The sequence below is a fragment of the Pelophylax lessonae genome, assembly GCF_965119305.1.
Source record: "Pelophylax lessonae genome assembly, chromosome: 5".
NCBI lineage: Eukaryota > Metazoa > Chordata > Amphibia > Anura > Ranidae > Pelophylax > Pelophylax lessonae.
This window is the reverse complement of record NC_138772.1, coordinates 232,208,013-232,220,885: the sequence shown is the minus strand read 5'-3', so window position 1 is coordinate 232,220,885 and position 12,873 is coordinate 232,208,013. Positions and strand designations below refer to the sequence as shown.

General features: G+C 42.7%; 1 protein-coding gene across 1 annotated transcript in view; it reads left to right on the top strand.

The window, feature by feature from the left end:
- Window positions 1-12,873, top strand: part of PKD1L1 (polycystin 1 like 1, transient receptor potential channel interacting) — a gene marked incomplete at its 5' end in the record, with an annotated part of 292,229 nt that overhangs the window by 159,368 nt on the left and 119,988 nt on the right. The window contains 2 exons of the mRNA XM_082258926.1: window positions 783-975; window positions 7,426-7,509. Coding sequence (XP_082115052.1) covers window positions 783-975; window positions 7,426-7,509 — 277 coding nt within the window. The remainder of the gene's footprint in view (window positions 1-782; window positions 976-7,425; window positions 7,510-12,873) is intronic.

Below are 12,873 nucleotides of genomic sequence, written 5' to 3'. Positions count from 1 at the left end.
TATTTTTTTTTAAATTCTTCTTTATTGTAGCAAAGTCACAAAAGTACAAGGAAGTTTCAAACCATTAATAAAGTGCGTGTAAAGCATAACTAGTTTATTTCAGTTACAATTTACACAAAGTATTACAAAAGGATTACAGAGCTTCCAGATCATTTGAATAAAACTCTGCATGTCAGTTTTATCAATGTTTTTTATTGCTCGTATTATAATTATTGTTTTCTCACCCCTCATTTTTAGGGGCTCAAACATAATTGGACAAACTAGCATACCTTATAAAAACAATAATAAATATATATAATATTTAAATGTAATGATTCTTTTCTGTACTTTGTTGATTTGATAGGCATTCACTGCAGCCGTCTTCATTTGCTTATTTATTGTGTTTTATGCCTTCAGTCTTGTTTTCAGCATGCTACAGGAGAATTTGCTCCTGAGGTAGTAATCGAGGGGAAGCTCTGCTGATTTCCATCATCCAATGATATGCAAGCAAAAATGCATTTTTTTTTTTTTTTTTGCCGTTGCATGTGATTAAGTATTCTTTGCATTAAGTGAAGCTTTACTTCATTTACTAAGTGCTGGAGCAAATTCCCTTGCCAGAGTGCAGCTGCACTTGCAAAGTCTATGTGCCTTTAGTAAATCAACCCCACTGTGTGTATATATTACATATATTCATGTTGATATGTGTGATTTTTTTTTTGTGACTGAAATTTTCCTTTAGGTTACATTGATGGAAAACTAAGCTTTTATTTAGTTATTTATGTATTTAATCTTTCTTAATATAGATTCAGGCTCTGTCTACCTGGCCTTGATGGATGCAGACTACAAAAGGCACCCAAGAAACAATTACATATCCAAAATGTTACAATATACTCTTGACATTCAGTGGACACAGTGTTTGTCCTGGCATAACAGTCAATGGAATTCTGAAGACTGTTCTACTCAGAAAGGGACCACAACAGAATTGTTCGCCTGCAGGTGAGGTAGTCTGCAAGTAAATATCATTATACACTTTTGTGAAGCATTACCTCACTGGTGCAATCTACTCATATAGTATAGTGTACATAGTTTTCTATGACTTAATATATAGGTTTGTTTATTTAAGGATATCACGCTCATAACCCACACTGTTTTCCAGTCCCCAGAGTATTATCTGCATGATATCCTATAATTAACAGAACAGCAACTGTCAGACCTCAGAAAGCCTCTCGCTTTCCTTAGACAGTAAGTAAGTACGACTAAACAAGCAGCAAATCTAAATCTGCATAATTATAATCATTTAAAGCTGAATATCAGGTACAGGCAGATAGCTAAATACACAGCTGAAACACATAAATTTGAGCTTTTTTTTACCAGTAAAAGCATTGTAAAATTGTGCAACCATTCCAAAAATTTACAAAGACCTGCCAGTCAGTAGAGCCAGGTTAGTGACCTGACTTTTTTTCTAGTGAAGTTATAGTATATCTCTAAGTAAAACTTTTTTTTTTTTAGTTTTGGAAATGGGAGGGAAAGGTTAGACCCTTTGTTAGGTTTTTATTTCTGTCCACGTCCTCTATATTTGTAATGGCGCCCATTAACATTTAGAAATAATTTTAGAGGAACTCCAAATTTTTAATGCACTCCACAAAGTAAGGAGTAAGGGGAAATCTTCCAAAGGGGACACCTATTGTGGAGCCAACTGTCTAAAAGGAGAACTCTCCTCATTTTGGGGGACTTCCTAAAATGTCCTGTTGTACCTCTGGGGCTGATGGCTTCTACACACTTTTGTTACAGTTGATACGTTACTGTACATGTTACAGTGCAGCACCTTCCCGCACTCCCTTCACTAACCCCCGGTAATAGCAGGCAGGGATCCTTCTTCTTGCATCCCCACACAGTCACATCATTAATTCACAGTTTCCTGTGAATAAACAAACTACATGTACTGTCCTCCACCGCGACAGATGGTTTGTAGTTCTCAATGAACTGCAAGGGTGCTCGTGAGCTCTCTCATAGTTCATTGATATTCCTTGACTTCAATAACTTTCTGCCCATACGGGAAGTATAGGCAGACAACTATACTGAGAGTCTGTCATTAAATCTGAAATCTGCCGATCTTGGGTGCAATGCTTCTCATGCTGCACTGTAAAAAAACAATTTTTACCTGCAAAAAGGTGTGCCTTTGACATTTTTTGTTAGAAAAGGTCAACTTAGTCCAAATACGAAATTGTTACAAAATCTGTAGGAAGACTATACAAAACTTGCCCCCTTTCATAAGGGTTTAAATGGAGACAATATACTGTATATGGACTGGATTGAAGATACAACGTACATAGGAGAATAACCAACTGAGTGATAAAGCACATTGTTACACAGACTGTGCTCCTTGACTCTGTTGGTCAATATACCATATTCATAGTATTTTAAAATCAATCTGTATACATTGTTTCCTTTTGAAGTGCTAATGAAGGGGGTGAGTTTTGGCAAAATCCATTGGCTTTCTTATAAGTCTTCAACTTGATTTTAAACTGGTATCTAGACAAAACACTCCTGGTGATTATGCTTTAATCTCAGATCCATTTAAGCGGTAGTATACTCCGCAATTAAACCTTTACCTACAGGTAAGCCTATAATAAGGCTTACATGTAGGGAAAATGAATATCTCCTAAACCTGCATGGTTTAGGAGATATTCGCCCTGCATGCAGCCGCTGACACTCTTTGCCGGCTCAATGCCGAAAAGTAAACTCCCACGTGCATACGTCATCGCGGCTATGGCCACTCACAGCGCCGGAGTCGCCAAACCCAGAATAGACGCAGAGGGAACATGACAGCTCCCTCAGCGCTGTCCGGGAAACCATGTCGGGGCTTAGTTTTAAGATAAATATTTCATAATGAGCTAGTATGCGATGCATATTAGCTCATTATGCCTTTGTCCTGCAGGTTTTTTTGGGGGTTTTTTTTTGTTGTTGTGAGGATACAACCACTTTAATTAACAAATTGTAAGCTGACTTAGATTTTTTCTGACCAGACTATCGAGGTTGAGCAGCCCTCCCCACCCCCCACATACACCTGTACTCAATCAGTGTCCACCATCAAGTGGATATAGGAGGAGTCCCCTGTAGTGCATTTGCACATTTTTCCCAGCAAGGAGTATTATCTCCAAGGGTTAGAAAGGTTGGATTCATCTCTTTTTCATGGATAGTGTAGGACCCACTGATAATGGGGTACTTTGACGCAGTAGTGGGCTTGAGCACGATATGGCCATATGGTGGGACCAAACCCCCATTTTTATTTATGGACTCTCTTCAGATTTGGTAGTAATTTCTTTTGCATTTGCGCGCTATTCTTTTTTAATATACATGTCTTTTGGTTCATAGCTGCAGCAGCTTTGGAAATACATGGGTATGCTCCCCCAAATTTTTTGCCTGACTTAGATTTTAACCTCTCCCTACTCTACCCAAAACTAAAAAAAATGTAAATAATTGTGTCTATACATACACTTTAGGCAGCACAGCTTAATCCCTGAATCCAGTGAAGAAGCAACAGAATCCTGACGAGGCTGTGCAGTATGCACGGCTTAGATGACACACTCTGCAACCAGTAGTGCACAACCCACAGTATCACAGCGCCCCCCCAGGGGAAGTGCCCCACACACGCACACACACACACACACACACACACACCTTAAATATATGCCCTAGACATACATCAGGAGGGGTTCTGCTGTTTCTTAGGAGGAATTCAGTGTAAAAGGTAAAAGTTTAGGGATGCTGCTTAGGCACAGTTCATTTTTCTACATGATCCCTAAAAAGCATATTTTATTTATTTATTTATTGTTATTAGTAAGTCCAGTGGTAACTCACCAGATGCTGTTGCTCAAATGTTCTCACAAGTGAGCAAAAAAATGCAGGGGTTTACACTGGGCCAGCAGGAAGCATAAATAACATAAATGTCTACTCTGCTGCAGAATTGTAATCTACTCCTTTCAATGCAATCCTCATATACCGTATAACATGTAAGAATAAAATACCTCCAATAGTGTAATATGTCTCAAACACGTTTTTATTAAGAAAAGGTAAATCAATTGCACTCACATTTGGCAATTGATTTACCTTTTCCTAATAAAAACGTGTTTGAGACATATTACACTATTGGAGGTGTTTTATCCTTACATGTTATACGGTATATGAGGATTGCATTGAAAGAAATGGATTACGATTCTGCAGCAGAGTGGACCATTTATGTTATTTATGCTTCCTGCTGGACCAGTGTAAACCCCTGCGTTTTTTGCTCACTTGTGAGAACATTTGACTTGAGCAACAGCATCTGGTGAGTTACCACTTCTTCTGACCTTATCCCTGGCACTTGGTGGTGGTAAAGAGGTGAACCCGATAGACTTCACGAGCTGACGGCTGTCTTATTGGACTTTTTTACTACATTTTATATGACATTCATTTAAAGGACTATGTGATGTCTAGAGTGGAATTTCAGTGAATTTTATAGATGGTTACATATAATCAGTGGCGGCTGGTGCTCCATAGGCTGGGGGGGGCAGACGGACCACACCATACACCCCCCGGACCACACTAGCTCGCACACCATTCCATCCCCGCTGGCTCACTCACCTGGACAGACGTGGAGGGCAGGCAGTGGCAGCGGCTTCCCCCAGCAGCGGCGACAGAGGCTTCCTTTGTGTTTCCTCCCTCCTCCTCCTACTTGGCCAATAGCATGGCCTCTCCTTTCGGCCAATCGGGAAACGGGTCTCAGGACCCGCTTCTTGATTGGCTGGGAGGAGAATCAGTGTGATAATAGAGAATATTAATTCGCTATTTGTCACACAATTGGGCTGGATCTAATCAGGTGCTTCAAAAAAAAACAAAAAAAAAACCCCCATTGGAATCTATGAAAAAAGAAAAGGGGGCCAGAGGCATGGATGGGGGGGGGGGGCGCCCCTGTGCCCCTGTGCTCCCAATGCACCAGCTGCCACTGACAGTGACCACTTTCTCCTGATGATAATTTTTGGTATACTGCTATAATGTCATTTATCTGTTTTACTTTATATTATAAATTCTTCCTGAAGAAATGGCTACACTGGGAAACATGTAAGATATACAGTACATCAAGAAATGGGTTCTATGTCCTTAGCGTATGTTGAGGAGAGTATGATACCAGTCAGAATTGATTGTATAATGTGTTTTCTGATGATGCTACCATGAATTGTTGTATTTATCTAAAAATATGAATTTATTTCCTTTTAAATCATTTGCATAAATAAAAGCTATTTTTTTATAAGTTAATAGTCCAATAATTGGGTACTGTGATAGTCCATCATTGCTTCCACTGAGGGTTTACATGGGTTTTCTTTCAAATATCACTAAGATGATGGTACCCCCCTAAGTAATTAAACTTGGTGTACAGATTGAGGATTCATCACGCTAAAAGCTGACTGATTGCCATGCACAGCAGTTTAATTCTTAGGAATCCCCCCTCTAATAGCTGATTATAAAAGAATTGTGAGACTGGAAGCGGTTAAACATATCGAACACCTTGTCGCATCCCACACATCGAACTCTCAGTATCCAAATGATGTAGAAGTTGGAGTACATCCGGTGACGTCACCCGCCGCGTGCGCACACTACACCTCCCAGTTCTGCGGCTAACAGTGTAGCGGTTGCTATGGAGACCGTATCCTAGTAGCGCCTTTAGTGTACACCTGACCGCCGTGCACGCTGCAAACTGAGAGAGGCGATCAATATGGAGCCCTTACCGGCCACGTTTTATGGAAATGTAGACCAGAAGAATCCGGTGATCGCCACTTTTGAAAATGAAATCAAACAGCTGCTTGGTTTTATGAGAAAGCTGCAGAGATCGTCCCTGGGAGACACACAGCAGGAGGAGCACAGGAGGGGGTAACTCATACTGGACCACTTACAAGGAAAGTCGCGTATTCTATGGCCTAAGTCCATCCAGGGCCAGTTTAAAACATAACTGGGAGGGGGGGATGTGTGGGGAGCAGGGAAAACTATGCAAATGGTTAGTAGACGGGCCGGGGTGTCCTGGACTCACAGTGCTTACTTACCGGTGGTGGTCTGGTCCCGGATCGATGACGGTCGGGTCTCCTCTCCGCGATCTCTCCCGCCGTGTCCGTCCACTAGGCACCCGATTTGTGACTGACGCACGCGACGTGACGTCAGCAGGGTCAGTATGGGGCCATGGGATGTCCTGGATGATGATTGGTCCAGGCTGTAGACTGGACCAATCACAGCCAGGATATCCAAAAGTGGGGGTGTCCAATCGCATACACTTGCGACCAGGTTACGCCCCAGAACTTCAGAAGGCAGCCAATCGGTGCCTCTTCTGGGACGTAACCCCCCCCCCTAGCCACCAGTTCTTCGGCGAGGCCGGCGAACCCAATTTTTTTTTGTACTACTTTATTTGTACGTTTTGTAATTTTTTTTTCTTTTTTTTAGGGGTGGGGGGGCGGCGCCCTGGCGCCCCCTATGCACGGGCTGCCACTGCATATAATTCACCTGTCGCATAGAGTCCTGTCGAGCCAATGTACATTGACTCTTGCGCTACTATTCTTTATTTTATGCTTTTACAAATATTTTCGTTATTTGGTCAAGTAGCAGCAGTCTATATTACTATTATCAGTACAGTTAATAACTGGTTCCTCCACAAGTGCAGAGGTACTTCTAGAGTCAAGAGTGTGACTTAGAAATCCCTTTTACAAATACCCTGGAATGTTTACTTTCCAAAAAGGGGTAATTTGGGGGATATTTGAACTGTCCTGACATTTCAGGGCCTCAAAAAATGAGATAGGCCTTAGGACATCAGGTGTGATTAGATGTGATCAATTTTCAATGATTGGCACCGTAGCTTGTAGACTGTATAACTTTCACACAGACTAAATAATAATCACTAATTTGGGTTATTTTTAACAAAGATATGTAGCAGTATAAATTTTGGCCCAAATTTCTGAAAAATTTTTTTTTTCAAAATGTTCGCTCTTTTTTCACTTATATCACAAAACAAATAGAAAACCCAGTGGTGATTAAGTACCACCAAAAGAAAGCTCTATTTGTGTGAAAAAATGCTAAAATATCTGATTGGGTACAGCGTTCCATGACTGAGTACTTATCATTCAAAGTGTGAGAGCACTGAAAGCTGAAAATTTGTCTGGGCAGGAAGGGGGTGTAACTGCCCTGTATGGAAGTGGTTAATAAAATGCAGTGTACACTTTGAAGGAGTGTTGTACCATTACTGTAGATGTGTATGGTGAAAATCAATAGAGATATGAATACCTGCACCTTAGGCTGGATCAACAGGTGTATGGCCTGTATGGCTATTTTGGCATTTTATTTAATTATTATTTCCTATATTACATGTATGGAAAAAAAGCAATTTCACAAAACTGTAATGACAACTGTAGAATTTTCTGCTTTTAGCTGTACACGTCTGGGACTCTATACTACTGTCAGTAGACATGTGTTATCTTATTTTGACAATGAAGATGTCTCACAGTTTATAAGGTAAGGATTGAAGTAGTTCACTTGTATCCATGCTTGTCTATCTCAAATGCCTTTTGACATGTATGCATGCAGTATATACTCATTGATTCTGCATATGTTTTCCAAACACTCCTAGAGCCTTTTATTAAAAATAAAGCATTCTCTGATACTTTTAAATATGACTCTTTATATTGGTAAGATTATTCTTAAAGCGTTTAAGGATTAAAGATGGACTCCAGGTCAATAGAAGAAGCATGCAACAGAGGCTGAAACATGGAGAGGCATACTGCCCAGAGGAAAGCAAAGTTAAAGACACATCAGTGTGTTGCCGCGCCCTTGCTGTCCAAAACTTTATTTTTTTAAATAAAGGAGTCATTACTGAAACTGTCTATTTTAAGTCAACACAATTTTGCAAATTTGCAGTTTTGGTGAAATGCATTGGAGTCAATAAGAAGGGTTAAAGAGGTGAAAGGGGAATTTGAGGCAGTTAGGATTACTTTAAAGGCTTTATCATTGCTGGTTTTGGGTGTAGTTTGATGTTACTTAAGGGATAACTGCTGAGTGTAACATCTGGTGCAGCTCTGCATAGATCTTATGCTTCCTAACATATAAAAGTAAAATACACTATATATATATATATATATATATATATATATATATATATATATATATATATATATATATATATATATATATATATACTGTCTAAAATTTTCAAGTTGCCTTAAGTGGGATATAGTTTTATATATATATATTGAAATATCCCAAATATGCAACATTTATCATAGCATGCATAATCACAAATAACGTGATTTTGAAAACTAACATTAATACTATACATCATAAAAAGGGAATCTATTTTGTTATGTTTTTTTAAATGGTTTTTGATGTAGCTGAAACAAACACACACAGACCCAATTTTTCTGTGGTTGGTTATAGGATGAATAATTGGTAAAGTGGTCTTCGATAACCATAATAAAGGTATGACTATGTAGCACTACCCCCAAAGAAACTACTGGATAGGAGGGATCCTCTGTTCATTGCCGTGACCTTCTGAAGAACCTCAGCCCACCTGGCACGCCAGGTTGAGTGCACAACCATACAATATCATAGGAAATCACTGAAAGTGGTACTTTCCAGTAGTATCCAATGAATAATAAAAAAAAGAAACAGGCACTAAACAAAGTAGTAAGTGCAAACGTAATATATTGTCACCCGATATACAGTAGTTAGCAACTAGGCAAGCAAAAAAATGATTGGTAATAATAGTAATTACACAATTTACATACAAAGTGATTAACAGTAGGGACTAGGCATAAGATGACATTTAGCATCCAGATCAGCATAAACAGTACCAAGGCCACCTCAAGTGCAGCCGTGCACAGTAGTAAAGTTTAATATACCAAGTGCTAGAACTATACTGCCAGAGTGCACTTATGGCAGCGATGCTAGTCCTAGACCAACTGGGTATGCACTGTCCAAAAGGAATGGAGGATGGTAGTGGAGGGAACAGGGGAACAAAGGGGGCTTGCAGAAACATTATTATGTGAGGGGCAGTCCTTTGAGATGTTCTGTGCACTTAATGACAGCCCCAGTTATTCTAAATGCAGTATAGGTACAGTATAGTCTTGGCATAGGTGCAAGGTAGATGTGCCTCAGATGCAGTAAAGTTTCGTCATAATGTGGTATGGGGTTGCTATAGGTGGAGTCTAGGCTTGGATTAAGTGCGGTATGGGTGCGGAATGGATTGTGTACACTTGGTATCCTGCTGTCAGTGACTCATTCCTTATTAGCAGTATCAGCAATGGGCAAATAGCCCCCTCACAAGTCCTCGAGATGCTGCAGTGACCTCTTGCTGTGGGAGGGCGGTCCTTGTTCACTCCCTAAAAGCTTCTGATCATCAGCGGTGGGAAGCAGAGAGTAAGTAAAAACTCCAGTCTCCCTACAGCAGCGGTGAAGGTGCTGTGATATGGGTGGTGCTGTGCTGCCCAAGGGTGTCCTCACTCTCAGTGATCATTGTCCAGTCTCAGATCTCTGTTTGAATGGTCTCCTACTGGCAGGCGAATATCCAGACAGAGGTGCTCTCTCTCTAACTCCCTCAGTGCCAAGAGGAAGAACTTGATTTGCACTTTCCCCTAATGTTAAAGCATCTACTATGCACAATGAAAATATTTCTGTATGGGAATGTTCCACCATTACTGTTTCATTATGTCCCGTGCTCTGGTGGACTGAAATTCATTTCTCAATTGAGTAATTGACAATAGTACATTCCTCCATTTTCTAAGTTATCCTGTGCTTTTGTCTACTATCCCAGGACATGTTAGTTTAACAGTGTCAGACCCCTTAATTATTGGGCATGAATGCACTTTTAGTGCAATGTCAACTCACTCTGCTGCTGAATACTTATCTTTTCCACATCAGGAGTCAGTTGGCTTGTAATTAAAGTGCCCATTGTTGGCCACAGATGACCAAAGATGATTCAGGAGAAATACATAATTTATTGACTAAAAGTTTGCAGTGTCAAGTGCCTTAATATTCATTTCCTGACAGACTCCATGGCAGCATACGTTCGGGTAGGCCCCGCCTCCTCTCCTACCTCATAGGACCCCACTCCCATAAATCTTTGCTCCCTTTCAGCATCAGTGTTCCTTTTTTGTCCTCCTCACACGTATGATGTTATGTTCCTACTATCTCGGTCCTATATTGATGGCAGATTGGGTCACGGAGCCTCCGATAAGCCCTGGCTCTTAGCGGGGTATGGAGGGGGCAATGGAAGAGACCCTTAGCAGGAGCTCTGTGGTCTGGCCGAGAGAGCCCTGCTGCTGTGGGTGGCCTATTATTGCCTGAAGGTACAAAAGGTGCTGCGTCTCCAGGACTCGATTATGCTGTCGGCAGGGTGGTAAGCCTTGATATGGGACCCATTTTCTTGTGTCTTTTTCTTTATGTTGTGTTTATTTCTGTGCATGCATGACTCTTTGCCCTGATCGTTCTAGAGAAGTAATATGGTGTGTATTATGGCTGCTTGTTGTATAGTCAGGTCAGGTCTATCTTCCTTCTGGGGCTTTTTCACTTACTTGTATCGGTTCCCGGTCCGGCCGCGGCCGCTATCGCGTCCGCCGCTTCCGGGTTGTCTGGCGCTTCTGCGCATGCGCAGTAGGCGTCTGGGTAGTAATTCAGCGCGCATGCGTAGAGGCGACGTGTGACGTCACTCGCGCATGCGCAGTGCCTCAGAGCGGCCGCAGGGCGGTCTATTTAAACTTGCAAATCGTCCAGAGCTGGTGGGAAGGTCGGTACGTCGGTAGCCTCCCCCAGACTCTGGTCCAGTGTATTCAGGTAAGGCTTCACTCTTGTATGGGGTATTACTGCAGTGGGGCATGGTACTGATTTGCATATCTCCCTCCAGCTAGTCAGACAATTTTCGGACTGCTTAAGCTATGGACTCATTATGGCCACTCGGAACGCCTGCATGGGAAAAAATGCTGGGGGTGCGGTACCCTAATAGCAGTGTAACCCTGTTATGCCCAAGCTACAGGTGAAAGGGAGAAGTCGGACCAACATATTGAGGAGGTTGTGCGCAGAGTTCTGAAAGACTCTCTCTCTGAATTTCACAGGCCAAGTGCTTCCGCAGGGCTGTCCCGCTCCCCTGACAGAGATCTTTTGGTTCAAGATCCATTTGAGTCTTCCCAGCCCAGCCATCCTTCTATCCTCCCGTCAGAGTCCGAATCTGATTCAGATGACTCCGGTACTGGATTTGAGTTTAGCCTCGTCTCCTCTTTAGTTAAGGCGGTGAGAGAGGCCCTTGATTGGGAAGATCCTGCGGTCCCTTCTCCAAAGCAGAAAAAATACTTCAAGCAGTTATGCAAGGAGCGCTTGAATTTTCCATTCTTAGGGGAGCTGGGAGACATAATCTCTGAAGAGTGGAGCAAAGTGGAGAGGAAAAATTCCATGACCACTAAAATGGCGAAGCTGTATCCTTTTAAACAGGAAGAGGTGAAACATCTGGAGTCTTCCCCCAGTGTGGATGCGGCGGTGATGCGTCTTGTGAAGCACGTCACTCTTCCGATGGAGGATACGGCATCATTTAGGAATCCTTTGGATAGGAGGATTGACGCTGACCTTAAACGGGCGTATCTTTCAGCCGGCATGGCCTGTAAGCCAGCCTTGGCCTTGGCTACAATTTCTAAAGCCATGGAAGTTTGGGTCAACGCCCTCGAGGATACTCTTGGAGGAGTTTCGGAAGAAGTTCTTCGGAGCTCCCCGATTCAGGAGCTGAAGATGGCTGCGGGCTTCTTGGGGAGGCGTCTTTAGACACCATTCGCCTTTTGGCCCGAGTTATGCTGTCTTCTGTTACGGCTAAACGTGCCCTTTGGCTTTGTCCTTGGGTTGCCGATGCTGCTTCCAAACAGGCATGGTGCCGGATTCCCTTTGAGGGTTCTACCCTCTTTGGGAACAAATTGGATGCAGCCATAACTCGGGCCACGGGTGGAAAATCTGGGTTCCTCCCTCAGGATAAACGCCCAGGCGCTCAGAAGCGCTCCTTTCCAAGGAGACAGAACGCTAATCGTTCTAGGGAAGAGCGCAGCTACAGACCGGGCAAGTCCTACGGAAGAGGTTGGAAGTCAAGACAAACCACCTTCCAGAAAGGCCCAAAAGGCTCTTCGTCTGGTGACCGGGAGGCCACCAAATCCTTTTGAGGTTGGGCCCATCCAGGCATTCCCGGTAGGGGCCAGGTTGCTCCAATTTCAGGACGTCTGGGTGGCCTCGATCCAGGATCCCTGGGTTCTAAATATTGTGTCCCAAGGGCACTCTTGGGTGTTCGACAACGTTCCCAAACCCAGGTTCGTCACCACTTCTCTTCCTCCTTCAGCAGAAAAAAAGAAGGTTCTTCTTGGTTATCTAGACACCCTACTGGCTCAGCGAGCTGTTGTACCAGTTCCCGAAGCGGAAAGAGGTCAGGGAGTCTATTCACCTCTCTTCCTTGTCTAGAAGAAGAACAGCACCTGGCGCCCTGTGATAGATCTCACGTACCTCAACAGATCTATCCATCGAGAAAGGTTCAAGATGGAGTCCCTGGTCACAATACAGCATTCGGTTCTCCCAGGAGACTGGTTAGCATCGATAGACCTAAAAGATGCGTACTTCCATGTACCTGTGGCAAGGGAATATCATCAGTTTCTCCGGTTTGCTGTCGGTCATGCCCACATGCAATTTACATGTCTTCCCTTCGGGCTTTCAACATCGCCTCGCACATTTTCCAAGACCTTGTTGGCGGTTGGGGCTCTCATCAGGACCAGAGGTATCAGGTTGCACCATTATCTGGACGACCTCCTTCTTCTGTCCCAGGACAGATTTCAGTTGCTCTCACATCTGGAGCAGGTGATCTCT